A 24,164-nucleotide genomic window follows, 5' to 3' on the forward strand; every position below is an offset into this window, starting at 1 on the left:
AAAACACAGAAAACTAAATCAAGAAAGTCCAAAAAAGTCCAAAAAACCAAAACCCTGGAGCCTCCAGGCTGAGACCATGACAGTGCATCACCTCAATGTCCTTGCTCGAATGTTGACCAGCTGAAGGGTGGGCCTAGACCTCCGAAAGTCGATGACCATCTCCTTGGTCTTGGAGATGTTCAAAAGGATGCAGTTCTTGTCGCTCCATTTATTGAAGGCCATCGTCCAGAAGGCCATCGTCCAGATTGATCTGATCTGTCAAGTGGTGGTAGAGCTGAAGCAGTTTAGGCCTCCTTGACATTTGCATACAACAGATCAAGTGTCTTATTTTCCCTTGTGGGACAGTCAACATACTGAGTGAAGCCAGTCAGGTGAGAGTGACATGGTTAAAATCGCCCAATATTGCAATGAATGCATCAGGGTGCTGGGTCTGTACTCTTGCAACAGTCTTGTGAATGATGTCACACGCGTCAGACGAGGATGGATAAAAACAACGTAGAATAAAAAACATCAATCGACAAAAAAAATATACTAATATTTACAAATATATTGCAAAAAACTATGAGCTATGTGGACTTGCTGCCACTTGTAGTCTGCACCTCATTTGAGTATATTTATATTAGACCTGAGATAGCGACTTGCTGAGTGAAGATAAAGTAGATCAGCCACATATGCAGGAGCTTGACCATGTAGTGCTCTGACCATAAGAATGAGAATTTTAAACTGGATGCTATATGTAACAGGGAACAAGTGAACGGATGTGAGTGTAGGGGTAATATGAGACCCCTGACTGACCTAGTGACTAGTCTTGCTGCAGCATAATAATGCTGCTAATCAAGGAGAGAAATGCATCAAAATTATCAATAGGTGAAGAAATAAAGACATGTATAAACATCTCTAATTCTGCATTTGAAACTACAGATCTCAGTTTACTGACATTTCTTAAATGTTCAGTCAGTAACTTCTGCCTCTAAGGGTCTCTCAATTAAAACAACAAAACACTATGTTGGGTGATGTAAAGACTAAGCATGGGACTTGTTGTCTTCACCACCATTACCGTAAGCTTCTCCCACTTTAGATTTCTTCAGTGTCAGTTGTTCAGGAGGTTTTAGTCACATTTAAAGTCAGTGTTTCGCCGATGCTATACATTTGAAATGAGATGTCATGAAAGGGTTGGAAGCTGAGATTGCTGGTTATCTTTGTTTTGATTGTGATAACTTATGAACCAGACGTTCAGCAGGCTTTTACCAGCAGTTATCCACAGAGGTGTCCTCCTCTCCATAACAAACAGAACCAGGGGATTGAAATTGGTAGAAACATCCAATAAAGCAGTTTAACTTAAACTAAAATTACCTCACAGATGCATGCCTCTGCCACTCAAACTGGTTTCAGGTTACATCTCTGTTCATCTACAGTCACAATATTAACGATTTGTGTGTTTTCTGAGGTTACCATGACCTTGACCTTTGACCTTTAGCCACCAAAATCAAACCAGTTTGTCCTTGAGTCCAAGTGAACCTTTGTACCAAATTTGAAGCCTTCAAGGCATTACAGATATTGCGTTCACAAGGCTGGTTTTGGCATGGTTTTATGCTTTGTGAGGTCACCATGCCCTTGACCTTTGACCCCCAAAATCAAATCAGTTCATCCTTGAGTCAAAGTGAAGGTTTGTGCAAAATTTGAAGAAGTTCCTTAAAGGTGTTATGGAGATATTGCGTTCGCAAGGCCAAAAGTGCATTTTGTGAGGCCACGTGACCTTGACCTTTGAATTTGGACCTTTAGCCACCAAATTTTAATCAGTTTGTCCTTGAGTCTAGATTAACTATTTTAACAAATTTGAAGAAATTCCCTCAAGGCACAACAGAGATATTTTGTCAAAACAGTGTTTTTGTGAGGTCACTGTGACTGTGACCTTTGATTACTGACCACCAAAATGTAATCAGTTCATCCTTGAGTCCTAGTGAATGTTTGTGCCAAATTTGAAGAAGGTCCGTCAAGGTGTTATTGAGATATCGTATCCATGAGAATGGGACAGATGGACAAATGGACACCCCGAAAAAAATATAACTCAGCGGTGAACCGTTCAGGTCCGTTGACTCTTTAAAGTAACATTGATGCCTACAAAGGCCTTTCTGTTTTATTTTATATCCATTTTCCTTTGTCACACAGGGCTGGCATTTGCTATACTCTTTTTGTTTAAAGTGATTCATTTATCCCAATCAGGAGAGACTTCATTTGTATTAACGAATAAACTTTTATTTTTACGTGCAAAACAAGTGAGAAAGTGAGAGATGTGAGAGTCTTTGACAATTAGACCCCATTGTGATGTGTGAAAAGGAGGTGAGGCTGTGTGAAGTAGAGGAAAGGAGAAGATGATGAATTCAGCCTGACTGGATACGAAGTACTGGAGGTGGATAGTGTGGAGGAGGGTCACAGCAAACACACTGAAATGACAGCTGAAAGCAGGAGAGAGGAGAACAGGGACAAGGTGATTGGCTGGTTGACTGAACTTAGGCTGAGCTTCATTTTCTTCTTTTTTGTTTTTTTAACTGATTAGTTTTGGTCGTTCTTATGAGTCACCATTATTTTGCATGTGAAGAAAAAAAAGAAAAAAAGTTACCAATGAGGATGTCCTGGCTGCATCAAATAATTTGAAAAGCATAGTTGTTAAGAGGTTTGCTGAGCATAACAGGTCACTTGCGAGCCTTAAAGCAGCTGTACAGGATGCTGGCAAAACATTTACATAATTGGAGTCAAAGAAAAGACTGAAGATGGTTGGCCTATTGAATTTGTAGCCATGTTGCTTTCATTCTACTTGAAGAGGAATATTTTGACCGACCAGCTCGAGACAGCAAATCAAGGGCTACTATAGCCAGGCTGCACCCTTTCCAGGTGAAGGACCTAGTTCTGAGACTTGTAAGAGAGAAGGCACAATTACAGTATGAAGGGCACCCAGTTTTGATCTTTTCTGATCTTTCTTTGGCCTTGAAGAAATGCCTGGCCTTTCACTATTTATTAAAGTGAAGTGCAGGGACGCCCCGGCAGCTTACCTGGTAGAGTGCATACCACGTGCTAAGGCTGAGTCCTTACCGCAGCGGTAAGGACTCCCTGTTTATCCAGTGTCATATATATATATTACCCATTTGTGTGAAATTTTGTCATAATTACTGTGTGAAGTCTTGAGTAATGGCTAAAAAGTGTTTTCTAAGGTCACTGTGACCTTGACCTTTGACCACCAGTTCGTCCATGAGTGTAAGTGCATTGTACCATATTTGAAGAAATTCCCTCAAGGTGTTAAGGAGATATTGTGATCAGATGGCCAAAGACAAGTTTTTGGAGGTCTCTGTGACCTTTGACCTTTGCCCCCCAAAATCTAATCAGCTCATCCTTGAGTCCAAGTGAAAGTTTGTGCCAAATTTTAAGAGATTCCCTTGAGGAGTTCTCAAGATATTGTATTCACAAGGCCAAAACAGCGTTTGTGTGAGAATGGGACGGATGGACAACCTGCACACAAAATGCCTCTTGCTCTGGCTGTCGCCGGCGCAGAGGCATGATAAAGCAGAAATGCCAAAAAAATAATCTTAAAAAAAGATATTAAGGTGAAGTGCAGAGGCAGGAAGATTCAATGTGACTTCTGACACCCAGCAAGGTTCGTCATTACAGTCAACATTCACCAACAACACCAGTTCGTTCAACACCACGGCCAAGGCTGAAAAGTTCCTTAGCCGAAAAGCTGAAGACTTGGACTCTGACACAGTATCAAGTCGGAAAATGGACAAGAATCCTTGTTTTTTTTATCTTTTTCTCTTTAACTGACATTGCTCATCTGTGAAGTTGAGTGTCTCCCTTATTTGGAGAGCAGATGGTAGTTATTTTGCTAGTCTGGGCTACAGGCTTTAACTTTACGTTTGGGATATAGAAGCATTACTGACTTCATTCAATCTTCCAGGGTGGGTTCTTGTGTTCTTTGGGGTGTTTTTTCTTCAGCATAATCTGTCTGTTCAGATTATTGTTTATATTTTTGCCACAGTCAACAGGTTTCTTTAAACAGTAGATATCATATATGTTTATTGATCCTCATAAGTACAGCGATGGTGAAGTTAAGATTATCAGATGGAATGTGCAGGGGATGAATAGTCAACTGAAAAGAGGAGAGTTTATGCACATCTATGTGCACTCAAAGCTGATATTTGTTTTCTCCAGAAAACACACATTAAGAAAACAGCAGCAAAAGTACTTGGGCTTCTGAGGTCTACCAGTCAAATGTTAGCACAAAGACTAGAGCTTGCAATCTTGATTAGGAAAAATATAGGCTACCATTTATTCATATTCAAACTCTCTCTGACTAGAGGTCAGAGGTAAAGGTTAACTGAAATAGATAATCACTTAGTAAATATGGAGGCTTTGTATAGAACGATGCATAAACCAGAACTACTTAATAAGATTATTATTTTGCGTTATGAGGATAATGTCCAAATATGTTTGTATGTATGTCAGACAAAGATACTGCAAGCTCAGGGATATGACCCACAGGTTACTTGCTTGTCAGCTTAGACAATCACAGGACCCCAGAGCCATACACTGTATTAAGTCAAAAGATGGTGCCTTACTGACAGACTATGGAAAACATCAGTAAATGTTTTGCAGATTTTTACACAAATCAATCGCAGGGCAAACCAGATCTTGAAGCGATGGAAACATTTTTCAGAAATCTTAATTCACCCAAGCTGTCAGTGGATTCAGTTAATGCACTAGGTGCTGATGTTACTTTGGATGAAATAACCAATTTTGTGTATTTTGACATTACATTTTCAGTTTGTTGATGTGTGCTGGCACAGTTACTAACGTGTAGCTAGGTAGCTAATGCTAACTGTTACTGTCTCGTTATTACTGGGAGCTCTTTTGGTAAATAAGCACTATTGTGAATTGTGTAGTTATCTGTCATGCCTCCTTGGATATACTTTTACAGTCTATGAAAATATTTGTTGAACGCAGACTGCTACAGGTATTCAATGTCAAGACTAGTCAGATATTTTAATAGATGCTGACAAAGTAAATCATTTTGATTTTTATTAATTTTTCTCCATGTTTTGAGCAGAGATGCTCATCATGACATCTTCCTTTATGTAGTAAATTTATTTTGTGCATTACAATGAAAGCTGTAAATCAGCATAAACATGTCTGACAGCAACATTAATCTTTAGTCAAAAACTAAACTCTGCAATTTTCTACACTACACTGTTGTCAAGCTCCACATTATATGCAATAAGTAACATGTTATAAATTACCTATGTTATATGCGCTTGATATGTAGCTGCAGTGAGGTCCTCTGGGATGGGGATGGCTAAAGCAGCTTCTGTGTATGGTCCCAGGTCAACAAAGACTTTTTCAAATATGAAGTCCACCACATTCCCTGTTTGATAAAACACAAAAGATTTTGTTTACATTTTTCACTTTTTTGTTGTTTTTTTACAAAACAATGATTGAAATTCCTGACATTTTCTTTATTGTATTTTGTTGTTGGTGGAACTGTCATAACATTATACATGCAATACTTAATACAGTGTGTACAAAACATTTTTTGGTTGAAAAATAAAATAATATAACACTTATAGAATGTCAGCTCAGTCTTAACTGGTTTAGCTCTGCATTCTCCATTCATGGCCTTTGGAAAGTGGACCTTGAACAGTGGTTCACCTTCTTTTGTTTGGGCTTGTGGTCGGTCAGCATTTTCATTGTAGTACATGGCAGCCAGGTAGAGTCTGGAGGTACAGTAAAGAAAAAATCAAAGATGTTAATATTGACAGAAATCTTAGCCTACACACTCTCACAAGTTCTAAGTAACCACAGCTTCATTTACCTGCACAGCATTCCAAGACTGATAAATTCAAGTCTGTGACCTTACAGAACTTAGGAATATATCAACAACACAGCTACAGAGAGGGAAGAGGAGACTACAAGAGGGGATGCAGCTGAGACTGAGGTGAATAGGCCAGTCAGAGAGAGAAATATGGAGCAGAAAACTAGAGTTAAATGGCCGAGGGCAAATAGCAAGAAAGAATGGGAGTCAGTCAATAGAGATTTGTCAGTAATTTTAAGCAGACTAGGAGGAAATGCAAGCGATAGACTAGAGAAGATGGGAGATATAATTTACTCCTATGGTGTAGAAAGGTTTGGGGTGCAAGACAGAAAGAGGGTTGAAAGAGCACAGTTAGTTAAGTCTAGACGGCAAAGGGAAATGGAGAAATTAGTTAAGGAAAGAAGACAATTAAGAAAGCAGTGGAAAAGGGCAACAGAGGAAGAGAGGGGGGGGGATTGATGTGTTGCAAGAAGATTTAAGAGGCAGGCTAGCAGTACTGGGCTGAATATCTTAGGAAAAAGAGAAAGAAGAAAGAATATGTAAGGACAGCGTTTTACAGGGACCCTTTCAAGTTTGTTAAAGGATTGTTTAACCAGGAAAAGGGAGGGCAGCTTAAGGCAACGAAGTTAGAAGTGGAAAAGTATTTAAGAAACACGTATTCAGATTTGGAGCAGAATAGAGTAATAGGCCTTCCACCCGACATGCCACCATTAGGAAAGATAGATCATGAGATGGATGTTAGACCACCCAGGTGGAAGGAGGTTGAGGAGGTAGTCAGGCATGCAAAGGCTTCTTCGGCCCCAGGGCCAAACGGAGTCCCCTACTGGGTTTATAAAAGCGCACCTGATATCCTAAAGTTTTTGTGGAGGCAATTAAGAATAGTTTGGGAGAAACAGGTTATTCCTAGAGCATGGCGTAGGGCAGGAGGTGTTTTTATTCCTAAGGAGAAGGAATCCTCAGACCTGAGTCAGTTTCGCATGATCTCGCTACTTAATGTGGAGGGGAAGATCTTCTTTAGCATAGTCGCACGGAGATTAGCTAGTTATTTAGAAAGGAATAGCTTAATAGATACTGCAGTACAGAAGGCAGGAATACCAGGTTTCGCAGGGTGTTTAGAGCACACTAGCATGATTTGGCATCAGATTCAGGCAGCCAAGACAGAGAAAAGAGACTTGCATGTCATATTTTTGGATTTATCAAATGCGTTTGGTTCAGTGCCACATAGCCTTATTTGGGAGGCATTTGATTATTTTAGAGTGCCTGAAGTAGTGGTGAAGTTAGTAGGTCGTATTGCCAAGACATTAGACTATGCTTAAGTACAGCAGGCTTTACGACATGGTGGCAGAGGCTAGAAATAGGCATTATGGCAGGGTGCACGATTTCTCCATTGGCATTCACAATGGCGATGGAGGTAATCATTAGAGCTTCTAAGTGGGTTGTAGGTGGAGAGAGGCGGCAGGATGGGATGCGCCTTACACCAATTAGGGCCTACATGGATGACATGACGTTGATAACTACAACGGTGCCATGTATGAAAAGAGTACTTGAGAGACTTAATAAAAACTTAAAGTGGGCTAGTATGAAAATTAAGCCTAGTAAGTCTAGAAGTATCTCAATAAGTAGAGGGAAGCTAAGTGATAGGAAGTTTGTAATAGACGAAGAGGAAATTCCAATAATTAGGGAAAAATCAGTAAAGAGTCTAGGTAGGTGGTACAAGGCAGACTTGAATGACGGAGAACAGGTAGTGCAGTTTCGGAAAGATGTTGCTGAGGGACTGGATAGAATAGATAAATCAGGGCTTCCAGGAAAGTTGAAGTTGTGGTGTCTGCAGTTCGGGTTATTTCCCAGACTGATGTGGCCACTGTCCGTATATGAGATTCCATTATCTGCTGCAGAAAAAATGGAAAGATTAGTTAGCTTTTACATTAGGAAGTGGCTAGGTGTTCCTAGATGTTTAAGTACGGTGGCACTGTATGGGAAAGGCATACTTCAGCTCCCAGTAACTAGTCTAGTGGAGGAGTTTAAATGTACTAAGGTTAGGACAGAGCTCCTGTTATCTGGGAGTAAAGATGTGGTAGTCAGTAAGGTGGTTCCAAACCCAATCAAGGGGAGAAAGTGGAATCCAAGAATGGCAGTGCAGGAGGCAGAAGCAACGCTCAGGCATACAGAGATTGTGGGTAATGTCCAAATAGGCCGGGGAGGCTTGGGGCTTGGCCCAGGCAAACCGGTGTGGAGTAGAGCAGGTCCCAAGGAAAAGAGAAAGCTAGTTGTGGAACAGGTTCGTAGACAGGAGGAAATATTAAGGGGTGCAAAGGCAGTGGCTCAGGCTAAGCAGGGACAGTGGTTGAATTGGGAAGGTGTAGATAAGAAAAAGCTTAGCTGGAAAGAGCTGTGGAGTATGGAGGAAAGTAGCATTAGATTTTTGATAGGGGCAACATATGATGTATTGCCAACTCCCCAGAACCTAAAACTCTGGGTAAATGGAGACCCGCTATGTTCATTGTGTTCATGTACTGCAACTTTAAAGCACATTTTGTCAGGCTGTAAGGTTAGTCTATCGCAAGGCCGGTATACGTGGCGACATAACCAGGTTTTAAAAAGCTTAGCTGCAGGAATTGAAGACCTACGGAGGCAGGCAAATTTAGGAGGGTCAAAAATAAAGAGAGTTGCAATCAAGTTTGTTCAGGAGGGAGAGAAAGTTGGTAAGACAGCAAGGAGGCAAGGCAGCTTAGAGGATGCTTGTGATTGGGAAATGCAGGTAGATTTAGGAGGAAAGCTTGTTGTTCCCCAGGAAATAGCCAGTACAAAGCTAAGGCCTGACATAGTCTTGTGGTCTAGGAGTAGAATGAAAGTATATTTCATAGAGCTGACTGTTCCGTGGGAGGCTTCAGTTGAAGAAGCATATGAAAGGAAAAAGCTCAGGTATGTAGAGTTAGGGGCAGAAGCAGAGCAGCGAGGATGGAAAGTTAGGATTTGTCCTGTGGAAGTAGGATGTAGAGGATTTGTAGCAAGGTCTGTTGTCTCTTTGGTAAGGGAGTTAGGAGGAAGTGGACAGAGTGTGAGGAAAATAGTGAAGGACATGTCAGATGAGGCAGTAAGATCCAGTCAGTGGATTTGGATGAGAAGGGGTCAGGGCATGAACATGAACAAACACAAGCATGGCACTGATGTCCATGGGTAGAAGGTCACATGACCAGACTGACTGGGTTACTTCATTATGGTACGGAATTCAATGATTCCTTCCACTAGTCTTAGCAACATGACAGGTAACACAGTCAATCCAGTAAACCAGCTTTGGTGTAACAATAATTGCCTATAAACTACATGAGTTCAGTAGTTACATGTGTATTTTGTGCGTTAAGCTAGTAGCCGGCTAATTATCAAATCTGGTCCTGAACACTGCATAAGACAACTATATCACCGTGAAGACATAATGTCAGATATTATTTAACAGAACTTACATTTTTACTGACACACATTGCTGTCACAAAAGATATTCAAAGCAAAACAGACCAACGGAGAGAGGTGAGTTAACTATTCACACAGTAGGGTCTGTTGAACAGGTAGCGTGCTGCGTGCAAGTTGAAAGTCAAAAGTCAAACAAATTTAAATAAATTAAAATTAATTTATAGGGTGAATATATCTTTTTGTCTTTTCCTTGTGTGCTGCTCAGATTTGTGTGTCTGTATGTCTGTCAATACAAATCTGTTCATTTCAGAGCTCATGAGACTTAAAATAACATTAACTTAACTATACACTCGACAAAGGTAATCTGCAGTAGCTTCACTTTTTTGCACTCCTTATTGTGTTGTAAATTTAATTCTTAATAAAAAATAAATACATTTTTGTCCATCAGTCTACGCCCAATAATCCAAAATGACAGAGTCAAAATATGTTTTTAGAAATCTTCGCAAATGTATAAAAAATCAAAAATCCAAGTCTCTACAAGCTTTGCACGTTTGGATTTGAGCAGTTTATCCCAAACTTCATAGCAGATCCTCTCAAACTCAAACTTGAGACTTCAGGTCTGGGCTTTGACTGGTTCCCTCAAGGACAACCAGAGACTTGTCCTGAAGCCACTCCAGTGTTGTCTCAGGTCACCTGCTCTCTGAAGCAGGTTTTCTTCAAGGGCTTCAATTGCCACCAGGTACCAAATAGGGCCTGGTGTTTAGATTTAAAGATAATCAATCACCTGATTTTACAGCTCACGTCATATACAAATATCACACTTACTGCCAGACATGTAGGAGGTGAGAGCGTATCAGTGTGCTTATAACAGTATTGTCAGTGTTGTCAGTCCATACCTCAAACATGGGTAAAAATGTACTATTCAGATGACTCCCTTTCCTCTATTGCCAGAACTGCACAGCACGTATAACTTAATTTTGTCTATGCCAACACATTTTGTACTTTGTAGATATCATGATACCAAAAAAGAGACAGAAGAGCTTTTTCAACACCGAAAGCATATGTAATACTTATTAAACTAACCAGCCAACAGCCACACTGATTTAAAATTCAAATCTGTTAGCTAACGTCACCACCCTTACATTATTAGATTGTTAATACCGATGTATGACTGGATTAGCAACATTATACTGTTGTAGCTGGTCAAGGTGGAGTTTGTTTTAAATGTGAAATCAAGGATAAAAGAGAAACTGCAACACTGGTATGCCTAAACTGAATATAAAAATAAATGTCTTTTCCATTAACATTTAATGCAAGTCTTTTCCATTAACAGGTAGTTTCCTAAAGTTAACTTTCTTTTAGTCTTTCATCTTTTATTGTGTATATAGTTTTTATAGTTATAGTTTTCATGTTTATGTTAATAAACTGGTTGACAGCATTAAAAAGTCCTATTTGTTTTGGAGGGGTGGCAGGGCCTTTGTGTCCCTACCAATATTGAAACCAAACCTATGCCCTTGCATTTTCATAACCTTTAGAGGTAAGTACAGAAGCCTTGAAAGGCAAGTAAAATCACCTGGAAGGACACATGAATGCTTTTACTCCAATTTATACTGGGGTAGTGGTGATGCTGAAATTATCTGTTCCACATAATAATTATGATTATCACCATATTTACCCAAATTAAGCAAATTACTACGAGTACTATAAATTGATAATTCAGAGAATGAGAGATGGAAACCAATCAGATGGTGAGTTTGCATTATAAAATCTGAATTTGAGCCTGTAAGTGAAAGTCACAAATAGAAAATCTAAAGCGACACCTATGATTGTGTAATGCATTTACTTGAACATGGAGACAGACTAAAGGTTCACTTTTCTTTCATCATCTCTCCTCCAGTGATGTAAGGGCTGTGTTGTGTAGGATAGAACTAATTTGTATGGGTTTAAGTTTTTGTATGGGTTTAAGTATTTACTCAGTTTGCTCAGTCAGTTTGCTCAGTCTGTTGTGCTATAGTCTTCCCCTTTGGTCATCACTTTTCTCATCACTGTTGCAAAAATGCAAAATGCAAAATGTTTATAGGAAATTTACTTTATTTCTGAGACTATTTTCTTGTAAAAAAAGGAACCTGAAGGTCATCTGTGCAGGCATGTTATTATGACCCACAGTTATGTTTTATTGTTAGGTCATTAAATTAAATATTAAATAATACTTTATAGTCTATTCATTCATTCATTCAAACCTTTATTTATACAGGGAAGGCCACTGAGAGCAAGCTCCCTTTTTCTGGGATGCCCTGAAACAAAATATACAATACAAGAAACAGTTATGACATACTCTACTGCAAATATTTTAGTACTTACTGACAAATAACCCACTGCACACAGGTCCACAATGGAATAAGATTTTACCCTCCTGAAAAAGTAAAAAAAAAAGAAAAAAGAAAAAAGAAAACAAAATCAATATGTGGCGGTCAATGGCATATGTCGGCGGCCCACCACAAGTAAAACAATTATGGGAAAAATAACACTGTATATGGTTGTTTAAGTTGGAGGACATGTTATTTCTGTGTTGTACTGAATATAGAGTTTTAGTGAAACAACCTGCACACAAAATGTGCTTTCTCCCTATTTTCTTTTTTGCTCTTGTAGCGTACATACCTGGCCTGGCATCAATCACAAGCCATTAAGGAAGTTCATTATAAGGACATGCAGAGTTACGGACCCACAATTGACACTTTGCAACTCTTCCCACCATCAAACTATCAAATTGATAGGAAACAGAGACAAAGGACCCCTCTTCCACAAACAGACCATGCTTTTAGCATGTCCGAACGACACAGAACCAGACCAAAGGTCAAAGGGTCAGCTCCAGAGGATTAACTAATGGACACCAGACAACTGGAGAATATAGGCAAAATCTCCAGTTTGTAACAATAAGACTTTGTCTATTGATATTTGATTGTTTCTTGTATAGGACAAGTAACAACAAAAGACTGATTAACACTAAAGTGTGAATCCTGGCCTGTCTGTGCCATGCATGAACACACACACCAACCTCCCTTCCTCTGTCCCTCTCTAGATAAGAGTCATAAACTACGGCCCACATTCCAATCCTGGGTAGTGACCAGCAGAACTCTCTTCATAGACACAGATCTAAGGAAGAATGTAAAATTAAATATCTAACTGTTCTCTAACTCATGAGATGTTCCTATGCAATGGTTTAATCCCAAACTTCTATCCCATAGAATGTTTGAAAGGTAACATGTAGATTTTAAGACAATGTCCTTCCTGTGACCATACTGTCAGCATCCTTCACACGAGGTAACACACACTACATGACATCCAGCATGTCAATATTAATATTATTACAGTCAAAGAACTGCTGTGTAATCCACATTTATAGATTATTAGCTTTGGGAAATGTTTATATTGTTGTTTGATCAATTAACCACTTGTATCATGATTAATTCCAGGTTTGAAGGATGTAATATGAAATCAACACTCCTATTACTCCTCTCTGCCATTATTAGTGCAAATAGTTTTATATGTTATTTCACTTAATGTTTTGTGGTCATGGTGGAAGACGGATGTGCGAATTTATAAGTAAACTCTAGATTTAAATGATTCCAAAGTTCAGTGGAAAATTACTCTCTTCTCCAAGTGGAAACACAGGAGATTGGGGACGCCCCTGAAACATGCACCCGCCCCCCAGGGGATAAAACAGTCGTGATCAATTCACATAGTTCAGTTCCAAAAAAAGCAGTTCCAAGAAGATCAGTGCAGAACAAGTCACAAAGTTCCAAAAATCAGTTCAGAAGAGAACCAGAAGAGAAAGAAAAGTCAGAGAAACCCAGATGACAAGAAGATGCGAGAAGCGAGAAACGATGCAGAAACTAGAAGCTGAGATCTTTGCTCAAAGCTCAGAGTCCCGGCTCAAAGCCCGGCTCTGTAGCCATGTAAACTCTTAGCTCTAAGCTGCTAGCCACAAACTCATGGCTCTTAGTCATTTTTGCACTTTTCGCGTCTTTTATTTTTCTTTGCCACAAGCTACAAGTAACATGATTTTTGTCTACATGCGCGATCTTTTAATTTTATAAGCCAAGTCAAGACCAACTGAACCAAAGCAACAGAAGTGCCTCAGAGTAATTTTGTAACTTTTAATCATCATCAAGTTTTCCTTTTTGAAGATTTTGACAACTTTAGAGTCATCTGGTCAATGCCAGTCTCCTCTAATCTCCAACCAAAGTGAAGAGCATTAGAGTTTATTTTGCATCAACCCACAAGAGACGCCAGCAGATAACACCTCTGCACGACTGCTTGCAGAGAAGCTGAGCAGAAATCAAGAGTGCCCGAGACAGAAAGTCTCCTGGCAAACTCCACCAGAGCTGAACTGCTGAGACACCGGCAGAATCCGTCATCGTGATAACGGGACACGGCCTCCAGGAGAATCCACCTAGATCCCGCGTCTCCAGGGTTACCACGGCAACCACAGCCACCTGGGTTCCAGCCAAGGGTCTTCAGCTACTACGCAACTCACAGTAGGCCGGTCTTAACACTCTGCTCATGACTGGGTTGATGTAGAAATATAGCAATATTTAATCATCAAACCTAATGTGTAGATGTAGTATCATTAGCCGTATAGCCATAGTGTATAGCCATAATATATTCTCTACCACCATTGCCAACTCATCACACTGCTCATTTCCTTATTATTTTCATCTTTATGATTATTACACCTTGCATTTACTCTGTAGATAGTAGTTTAGTTAATAAACTCTTTTATTTACACCCAGTTGTTGTCCTGTTGTATTCTTTTGACGTAGAGACTGGAGATCCATTGAATCGAGAAGTCATGGCTTCCGATATGAGATTGATAAATTTGGCAATGAAGTAATTCATTGTTGTCCTCCTAGAGGACTGGTGCCCAATTTCAACGAGAGTAAATCCTAAAATATGGCGTTAACGCTACACTCTTTTAACCCTTCATGATTGAGGATACCCACGGCAAACTCAGCCAACAAAAAAAAACTGATAAGTTTCTCTAAAAATGAACGTTACACTTAAAAACAGGATGGATAATTAATTGGACAGTACTTGTTCTTTACCTATTTTGTTCTTTCTTCTTCTCACTTCTTCTTTCTCCTTCTGTTTCCTACACATCAGTCTCCATCTTGGAGGTGGAGTGCATTCGGGAGGGTTGCCAGTCAGAAATGTTGCGACAATTGGTTGGCTCAGTACCTGAAGGCCAGTGTTTGACAGTGGTCTTCAAAGGGCCCCGGAAGAGCCTGGATCTCCTCTGTCAGAGCCAAGAGGAGGCTCAACACTGGGCTCGCGGCATTCGAACTCTGCAAGAGAGAGTGGAGAATATGACCCAGAAGGAAAAACTTGACCAATATCCTAACTGTTGTTCAATTAGCCTTATCTGGAGAGATAATTGTTACGAAAAAGGAACATATAACAGTGCCATATACATTTGGAAGAAATAAAGTATAACAAACTTTTGTTGGAGGCCCTTGCAAGGATCCCTCAGAGACACAAACCAGAGTGGCAACAGTTTAACCAGTGAAAACATATGTTGGTACTTTTTGTTTCTCCACTTTTTTGATTGAATTAGTTCCAAAAATCCCAGAATCCTAACACTATCAATAGGACACTTCTTGATATTAATTCTGCCCTTCAATACTCTATCTAGGTCAAACTATTGTATAACACATTGTCATCTTGCTGTTTCCTTAACAATGCTTGTGTGTCACCTGGATTCATGCTTACTTGAGTCGGGCTGACCAGAATCATGATGATAAGATGAGCTATGAAGAAGTCCAGACCCTGCTGCAGATGATCAATATTGACCTGAGTGACCAATATGCCCGCAGCCTCTTCCAGGTGAACGGGCACACACACACACACACACACACACACACACACGCACACATATATAAAAACTTTATCCCCTCATATATGGTTTCAATTAATATTTAAACCTATTTTAGATCACCACTATTTAAGTACACATTGCTTTAGGAATGACAAATTGAAGCCAGCTTGAAAATTGATGTTCATCTTCTGTCTTTTATTGTGTTTCTCCGAGAGAAATGTGACCAGTCAGCTGATGGTCGTCTGGACCACAGGGAGATTGAAGTTTTCTGCAGGGAGTTGTTACGGAGACCGGAGATAGATGCTGTGTTTGTCCGCTACTCTGCAAATGGCTGTGTACTTTCTACTGTGGACCTGAGGGATTTCTTGAAGGACCAGGGGGAGGACGCTTCACTCATCCATGCCCAAAGTCTCATACTCACATATGAACTTAATGAGTGGGGTACAGTGTTAAGTAACAATATACTGTAGCAATATTTATATGATGTATGTTTAACAAAACAGCTCTGATAAAATCAATGAGAGACAGACAAACTCAGTGACTATGTGTTAAACAAAAAATATCTAGTAAGTCTTGGCATGTTACATGTGCCTACCGAATTTCATACATGTAGGTGAAACACATTGTGAGTAGTGCCTCTTTGAAATTTTGAAAGTTGGGTGTGGTCAATCTGCTAGGAGGAGGACGTCAAATTGTAAAACAAGACATTTTCTGTTGCCACAAGGTACGCTATGATTATAACTGAATATTGGCATATGTATGTCTTCAGGCTGGGACTCTTGGCAGTCATACAAAGTTTGGGTCAGTTTGGACAACGTGTGTCATAACAACCTCTTTTTTCATGGTGAAACATCAGAATTTGGTGCACCACCACAGCCAGGTCCTCCAATTAAAACTCAAAATCTTTCCAATTTAGCATCGCAAAGGTCTTAAAATTAGACTGACCAGATCTGATGTCGATCTGATTAATACTCTAGACGGAGTTCATTAATATATGACATCCTTAATTCACAAAAGCAGTGCCAAAATTGCAGATTAAATTCAAAATGGCTGACTTCCTGTTGGGTTTAGGGTATGGGTGCAGGAGGCTTTTTTGTAAGTCTTGACATGTTACATGTGCCTATTTTCACACATGTAGGTTAAACACAAGGCAAGGGCTACTTTCTTGAAATTTTCTTGGTGGTTCTATCGAGGCATTTTGCAAGACCCACAAAGCATCTACATTTTTTTATCAGGCGTGACGCATGTGCAAAGTTTGATGAGGTTTTGAGCATGATATGGTCCTTAAAAAGGCTATTTTCAGAAATAATAATAAAGGAGGAAATACATAGAATAGAATGGAAAAAACAACAATGCATACATGTTTATTTGCATATAGAGCAGGGAAGTGATATTCGATCACAAGTGGCACCTCAAGACCATGGAGACGCATTTTAATGCCAGGTGTGAACAGGGCTATTGTGGGAGTAGGAAAATGGAATGGTGTGCAGAAGGTGATCAGAAGATCTGAGCGGTTTGAGCATAAGGATTAAGCAGATCAGAAATGTTCACTGGCACCAGTCCATGTAGTAAAAGCATGTAAGATGCCTTCTAATTTTCCAAAAGAGAGAACTGTTTTATTATTTTCATTATAGACCTAATGTAGGAACAACTACTACTAGTATCTAACTTTTGTCAAATTTTAAAGCAGAACCAAAAATTCCACCCAGAATTCTTGCATATATATATATATATGGATATACTAAGAGAAGGGCCCAAGCAAATATTTAGATGCAGAAGTGTAGTTAAGACACTGATGCACCTAATTCCTCAAAACTATTACAAAACATGGTGTCTATCTTAAAAACAGGATAAGTTTATCTCCAACCCATTTATGCTCTACGTCCAAAAGACCATGTAGTACAGCTAAAATTGCTATATATTAGCTGTACTGTAGAAACTGCACTATGACTACTACCACCAGTCATGTATTCCACTTGTGTTTGTGCCTTTTGCCCTGTGCAGCCCAGAAGAACCAGTTCATGACCCCTAATGGCTTCACCATGTACATGCTGTCTAAGGAGAACTGTGTCTTTAACCCTGAACATGCGAGGGTTTACCAAGACATGAGACGCCCACTGGCTCACTACTTCATCTCCTCTTCCCACAACACATACCTCACTAAGGACCAGCTGACTGGGGACAGCAGCACAGAGCCATACATTCGGTAATAATGATAAGGGCACCACAAAGTTAAGTACAGTCAGAGCTAAAAGAAATAAGATAAAGCTGTATGCTATTACAGGGTTTCCTATCCACCTCTGAAGTCCAAATTACAAGACCAAATACATCTTAGAGGTTCAACAAAGGTCTCCTATTCCTTTTGTTTTAAAATGTGGCTGAGAAATTCACCATTTCTTTTGCTTGTTTTTGAAGGATTCAACTGGGCTTTCTTCACAGTCAGTCCTTTGATCATTTAGTCATCTCATCATCATTTACACCATCACTGACACGTGCAGCATATCACGATATAACACAACAAAATGTATACATTAATTATCAAATTAATGCAAATTAAAGTCTTGTGCAATTATTAAAAAGGAAAGCAATGTACATGTGACATTATGGGAAATTATTAGTGGGGGCTGCAATTAAATTTACCACAGGTGAACTCCAATCTAGGTGAAGATAGAAACATCTCAAAGATGATGAGAAACGGGAGGCAATTTCAAGTATCACAGCAAAGGGTCAGAATACTTATGTCAAAATTCAGTTTGCATTTGTCAATATGGTGTGTAGATTGTTGAGGGAAAAGGATTCTATAAATTTGATCAAAATTAAAATTTAAATGATTTTAGCATAAGGTTGCAACATAACTGTCAAATCGGACAAGGTAAAACTTACAGTGTACACATTAGAATACAAGACAGAAACAAAAGAAATTCTGAAAATCAAGTGTGATCAAATCAAAAAAGAAGGGTACAGGGAAGGGCACAGATAACTTACAAACTTACATTACACCTTTAATCTCAGACTCTCCTTTGTTTCAGAAATTCTTAATGATGATGTTTTTCTTAGAGCTCTCAGTCATGGTTGCCGTTGCGTGGAGCTGGACTGCTGGGATGGAGATAAAGGAGAGCCAGTCATTTACCATGGACACACATTCACCTCCAAAGTACCCTTCGTTGAAGTCATTGAAACTATCAACGAGTATGCTTTTAAAGTGAGTACACTTTGATACAAAAAAATACTGGGCTTTGTAAATTGATTAATTGAATACATTTGTGTGGACAAAGATTATATACTTGTAAATCTATGCATTAAGAGAGACTGTTTTGTTGAAGGGGCAAAAGATAATTATCTTCTTCTAATATGCTCTATGGAGAAAATTATTTTCTCCCTGACATTGTACCCTCATCATTCTCTCCCAGGCTTCTCCTTACCCTCTGATCCTGTCCCTGGAGAACCACTGCTCTGTGGAGCAGCAGACAATAATGGCTCAACAGCTGCAATCCATCCTGGGAGACAAGCTGCTCACTAAGCCCCTCAATGGTCTCAATTGTCACAACTTACCCTCTCCAGAGGTAAGGAGACACTGTTCCATACACGGATGAAAGTTCAGTCCCATAAGAACTAATGTGTCTATCGAGACTAATAGTGTCCTTAAGCAAGACATATATCATGCTTGTGTGTCCTGGAGCTGCATTTTTTTTTTCTTTATGTGTAAGTTACTTTGAATGTTTTTGCATTTGCCTGAAGATTTAAAGACTGACATTATTACATGATTTGCCCAGATAGAAGTTTGTAATGTGCTTGCTACTTTTCAATGGAATGTGAACATGGTTAAAAAATAGTCAATAAGTGGCTCTCAGTCAGATTCCTCTGTAAGGACTTCACCCCGGCACATATTAAAACTTTCTCACTCTGGATGGCCGAACTTTTATTTCTCTGTCATGTAATTAAGGCATATGCAATCAGTTTGGTAGGATTATGCATAAAACATAGAGCAGACTGTGCTACACAGGAAATCTGGGGCCATCTGCTCTCCTGTGTCCCACTTATTTTACATTTACACATACTCATAATGTGCATGAGAGTTGGTGCATTTATGCATGATGTGTGCCTCAGTGATCGCAGATAGATAGATAGATAGATAGATAGATGGATAGATAGATAGATTGATAGAGTATTACTATTTTTTAAACACAGTGTTTGAGGATTAGTGTTATGGTTACCACTGCTTAATGATAGTGCTTAGTAGTGGTAGTGTCAGTTATAGTGTTATGCTACTACTCAAATACAGTGCTTGGTAGGGGGCCAAAGTTAGGGTTATGCATACTGATTTGATTTTGTTTTTTGTCAGTGATAAAGTAGCAGTTTTGATGTCTGTAGCTTCAGTAGTGACTCTAGTGGTATCATTAGCATGACAGAATAGTTTTACTGTAATTATCATTGTCAAACTAATTGGTAAAGTGTTGTGTGTATCTGTATTGTGTATGCTGGTTGTATCTGCGCAGGACCTTAAAGGGAAAATCCTTGTGAAGGGGAAGAAGGAGCATGTGGTGGAGGAGTGCTTGTTAAGTGCTTCAGACTTCAGCTCCTCAGATGAGGATGTCAGTTGGACTGAAGGCAAACCCTGCCCAAGAAAAGAGGAGAGGAAGGTGGGTATAACACCACCAGCATACATTTATTCTAGCAGTAGTGGCTCTTGCCCATTTACAAGGCGGGGGGGGGTTGAGGCATTGGTTGGTCAAGAATCTGATGGTTTTCTGTGTCTATCTTCTCAGCCAGGTGTGTCTAAGCTTAGTCCAGAGCTATCAGAGTTGGTCGTGTACACCCGCAGTGTTCCTTTTCAAAGCTTTGAACAAGCTGCCAAAAAACCAACAACTGAAATGTCCTCTTTCTCTGAAAGTGAAGCTCTCAGACACATTAAGGACTCAGGTATGATACGTGTCTGTGACTACACTTACACTTACTTTTGTGGATACAGAAAGTTTCCCATTTTTCCTACCTTGTTCAGGAAAATGATTATTTCCACAGTATACTACTGAATTAACTGGACTTTCCTCATCCTTACCCTCCAGGGATGTATTTTGTGCGTCACAATAGTCACCAGCTCAGCCGGATCTACCCCTCAGGACAGCGCCTCCAGTCCTCGAACTACAACCCTCAGGAGATGTGGAATGGAGGCTGTCAAATTGGTGAGAAGTTATTTTAAGTTACTCAATTGTCAAGAGAAGCAAACAGACCAATAAGAGAGTTGTCATTCAGAAACAAATCTGTCCTTTTTCTTATCTTCCTCTTTTTGATATAACGGCACAACAGCCCTATCACCCATTGTGATAAACTGAAATACATGCTGTTAACACTGCTGTGGTGTCCAGTTGCTTTGAACTTCCAGACACCCGGTGAGCAGATGGACCTAAACCATGGCAGGTTCCTGCAGAATGGTCATTGTGGCTACATCCTGAAACCTCCCTTCATGTGCCAGCTTGACACCACCTTCAACCCAGAGAATGTTGGTGGAGGTCCTGGCCACAGACCTGTACTGCTCACTGTTCGGGTAAGATGGCACAATATGAGTAGCACCTAAATGAGTAGCAAGTAGCAGAACTGCCGGTTCCACAAGTATTTTCCCACTGTCAGTTTGCATTTGAAAGATAATGATTTTCCTCAACATTAAACTGCATGAGAATTTTATGCTTTATAAATGATTTTGAATGAAATGCTTTTAGGGAGTTGTAGTTGACTGTAGCTTGACTCCAAACAGGATCCATGGAGGGAAACGGGGCCATAATGCTACACGCAAAGAGGGCCATTGTATCAGAGTGTCAAAACTGTTGCTAGCGCTTCTTGTTCCATTCTGGAAAGATACTCTAATGAAATTAAGATTTCCTGTATTGTTATTCTAGGTTATATCAGCTCAGCAGCTCCCCAAACCAGATTGGGACAAGCCCAGTTCCATTGTGGACCCCCAGGTTTGGGTGGAGATACATGGTGTACCCATCGACAACAATAAGAAGAAAACCCATCATGTTGATAACAATGGTAAATACTCTATACCTCACAAAAGACGATTTGGCAATTAAATGGCTTCAGTAGGAGCATAAAGGAACTTCTACACAGCTTTAGAAAGCATTGTTGAAAGTGGGTTGTGGCTGAAAAGGATTGTATAATTGTATGAGGTTTAAACAATATAAAATTACTATTGCATTTTAAAGTATCTTAGAGATGACAATGATCTACCATAGAGAAGTGATTCCTGCTCAGGGGTGCTTGAACCCCAGGGGGTACTTGTCAGGGGATATGTAGAAAGATTATGGAGTTCAACTAATTTGAAATAATATGAACAATGTCGTCATTGAGAGTGTCTGAAAACTAGCAGAGAAGCCTAAGCAGTTAGCTAGAAGTATTGGCAAAAAGCTAGGTAACTGATAAATGGTTAATGGACAAAGCAATATGCTGATGAACAGTTGTGCTCCTCATGGATCGGTTCAGATTTGACGCCCTTTGAAGCCCTGTTATTGGGTGGGTCCAGTGCCAACTAGACTCACCTGTGGCTATGCTTATGTGTATGTTAGTTAAGCTGACAGATCTGTGGGGGTACATTAGACAAAATTGGATGGGAATCACATACTGCATGAACATGATTTCATGCAAAGTTCATCAAACAAACTTGTGTGTATATCTGTGTAAGAAATTGTTGTTTCTTTGTTTCAGGCTTTAACCCAAGGTGGGACTGTACATTTAATTTTACCGTCCACATCCCTGACCTGGCACTGGTTCGCTTCATGGTGGAAGACTATGACTATACCTCAAGCAATGACTTTCTAGGGCAATACACCCTGCCTTTCACCAGTCTCCGCACAGGTGTGTTTAGGGACAGTAGGGTTTGACTAATATGGGGGCTGTCACAAAGACTTGCTTGAGATTGCCAAGACAGTATAAATAAACATTTGCTCTCCTGAATTTCTTTCCCTTACCTCTGCAGGTTATCGCCATGTCCAACTGCGCAAGCTGGATGGCTCCAGCCTTTCACCTTCCTCTCTCTTCATCCACATCACAGTCACCCCTTGCAAGAGCAGTCCTTACAAATCATCAGCAAAATCACCAGCCAGGTCTTTAGCCAAGGAACCCTAATCTACCCTCTTCCCCTAGCCACATGAAGCATGGAAGCCACGATGGGAAGATCCCTGAACATATCTGCCTTGACCAAGGAAATAAAGGATCTGGCCCCAAACTCATAAAACTTAGTGGTTATAAATTTGTCTTGCAAATGCTGATGCTAAAGATAAAAATGCTGACCATTATTTCAAATTTTTGAAGAAGAAAGCAAATGCTTTTCTTACTGTTCGATGCTTATAATTAACCATGGTGGTTAGTTTTGTGATTAAGTCCCTGATCTTCCTAAGGGTGTCAAAATAGCAAACATGGAGATATAATCAGCGAGGGATATAACATCACTGATGAACCAAATGCCAATTTTGGGTGTGATTGGAAGGTTTAACTGAACGCCCAGCCTCATTCCCTCTAACAACATTGACTGACTGTTGAATACTAACAGTTTCTTTAATTTATCATTTAATGGGGGTTTGATTGTTAGAGCAGGACTGAAGAACTTAATTATAACCCATTGATCCAGCCTGCAGAGGTATACCATGACCAAGTTTGGTGCTAGATTTTGTCTTTACATTTTGAACATATAAGCTAACCTTGCAATTAGTTAAGTCTCATGGCTTCTATAGGAAATTTTTTTTTAATTATATGTATCATAGTTTTGTGTCTATTTTGTGTAGTCTGCTGGTATGTGATTTGACCATTACTTTTAGATTAGATAGCCTACATCCCAAGTGTAGACTTTATACATGGTGTGTGAAGTAGCCATCCTCTATGAAGTGTTCAGGGACATGTTCAGATTTTTAAAATTAATTTTAAAACAACCAGAGGTCATTCAAAGAGCTAATAGTCATTGTCATCTTCCATTTTCCATTTTCTGAAACCAACAATCCAACTTTATTTCATGCAGCAACTGGGCAGGTGTGCCACAGTGAGAAAGTAGGTTGGATTTTGACTTCTCTGTGACCTTCTTTTACACTCTTGAATCAGCTATGTTTCATTACTATTTGTAGCAACAACGGTCTGAAAGTGTATGCTATTATCCCAGTTTTTACTATCATCACATCTTGGCCCTCTGTATGATGGCAAGCTTGTCACTAGGCTCTATTGATGTACATATGGCGTGCACGTATTACATTGAGATTGTCTACGATAAAATATTCAAATTTCAAGGTTCAATTTTCAGCTTTTTCTGAATCTTTTGGCCATATCACACTCAGTGAATTTACATGCACTGTAATAACAAGATTACTTATTAGGTTAGTGCTGTATAAATACAGATTTACCAGATTTTACCTGTCTGTACCTGTATTTGTAAAGAGTTGATTAGAAACATGGATACCTATTTACATGGCATTTGCATTCTCCCAGTTAAATCTACCTGGGGTCACCGAGTTTCTCAAAACCACTACCCCAATTACAATAACCACATATCTTGTTATCATGGCTATTAAGAAAGGCTGTGAAAAAGGCTGTGAAAAAAAGCTAGTGAGAACCCTGAGTTTACAATACTTTTCCACAGATGTGTTCAAACAGCGATGAAGCAATCTCTATGTATTATGAGAGAAATCCAAACCTGTCCTTTTAACACTGTAGTGGAGATGTTCAGGTCCTAATGCAGCTTTCAGTGTAAATCTGATATCAGGTTAAAATTGGGCAATGTCCCCAATACATAATATGTGTGTATATATATATATATATATATATATATATATATAATGCAGCCTAATGTATTATGCCTAATTAGTTAGGTTCTGACAAAATTCCTTTTTTTAGTAGCCATGTTATGTTCAGGTGTGTTTTGTGCATGCAGAGTCAACCTGACTGACGATCCTTTGTGACTGTAACATGACTTTATTGTTGTCAGTGTTTGAACAAATTATACAACACATTTCTTTGTTAGGCATCAATCTGTTATGTCATCCA

The 24,164-nt window shown here is 39.5% G+C and overlaps 1 protein-coding gene across 1 annotated transcript in view; it reads left to right on the forward strand.

Moving 5' to 3' along the window:
• LOC111237064 (1-phosphatidylinositol 4,5-bisphosphate phosphodiesterase delta-3-A-like) overlaps positions 1-23,435 on the forward strand; it is a 38,099-nt gene extending 14,664 nt beyond the window's left edge. Inside the window, exons 4-16 of the mRNA XM_022766018.1 lie at positions 14,432-14,660; positions 15,022-15,151; positions 15,359-15,584; positions 17,148-17,349; positions 18,201-18,345; positions 18,554-18,706; positions 19,640-19,783; positions 19,910-20,063; positions 20,207-20,323; positions 20,507-20,685; positions 21,035-21,170; positions 21,843-21,992; positions 22,114-23,435. Coding sequence (XP_022621739.1) covers positions 14,432-14,660; positions 15,022-15,151; positions 15,359-15,584; positions 17,148-17,349; positions 18,201-18,345; positions 18,554-18,706; positions 19,640-19,783; positions 19,910-20,063; positions 20,207-20,323; positions 20,507-20,685; positions 21,035-21,170; positions 21,843-21,992; positions 22,114-22,262 — 2,114 coding nt within the window. The 3' untranslated portion in view covers positions 22,263-23,435. The remainder of the gene's footprint in view (positions 1-14,431; positions 14,661-15,021; positions 15,152-15,358; positions 15,585-17,147; positions 17,350-18,200; positions 18,346-18,553; positions 18,707-19,639; positions 19,784-19,909; positions 20,064-20,206; positions 20,324-20,506; positions 20,686-21,034; positions 21,171-21,842; positions 21,993-22,113) is intronic.
• The last annotated feature ends 729 nt before the right edge of the window (positions 23,436-24,164 follow it).

This window comes from Seriola dumerili, unplaced genomic scaffold (assembly GCF_002260705.1).
Source record: "Seriola dumerili isolate Sdu_G_001 unplaced genomic scaffold, Sdu_1.0 BDQW01000807.1, whole genome shotgun sequence".
Taxonomy (NCBI): domain Eukaryota; kingdom Metazoa; phylum Chordata; class Actinopteri; order Carangiformes; family Carangidae; genus Seriola; species Seriola dumerili.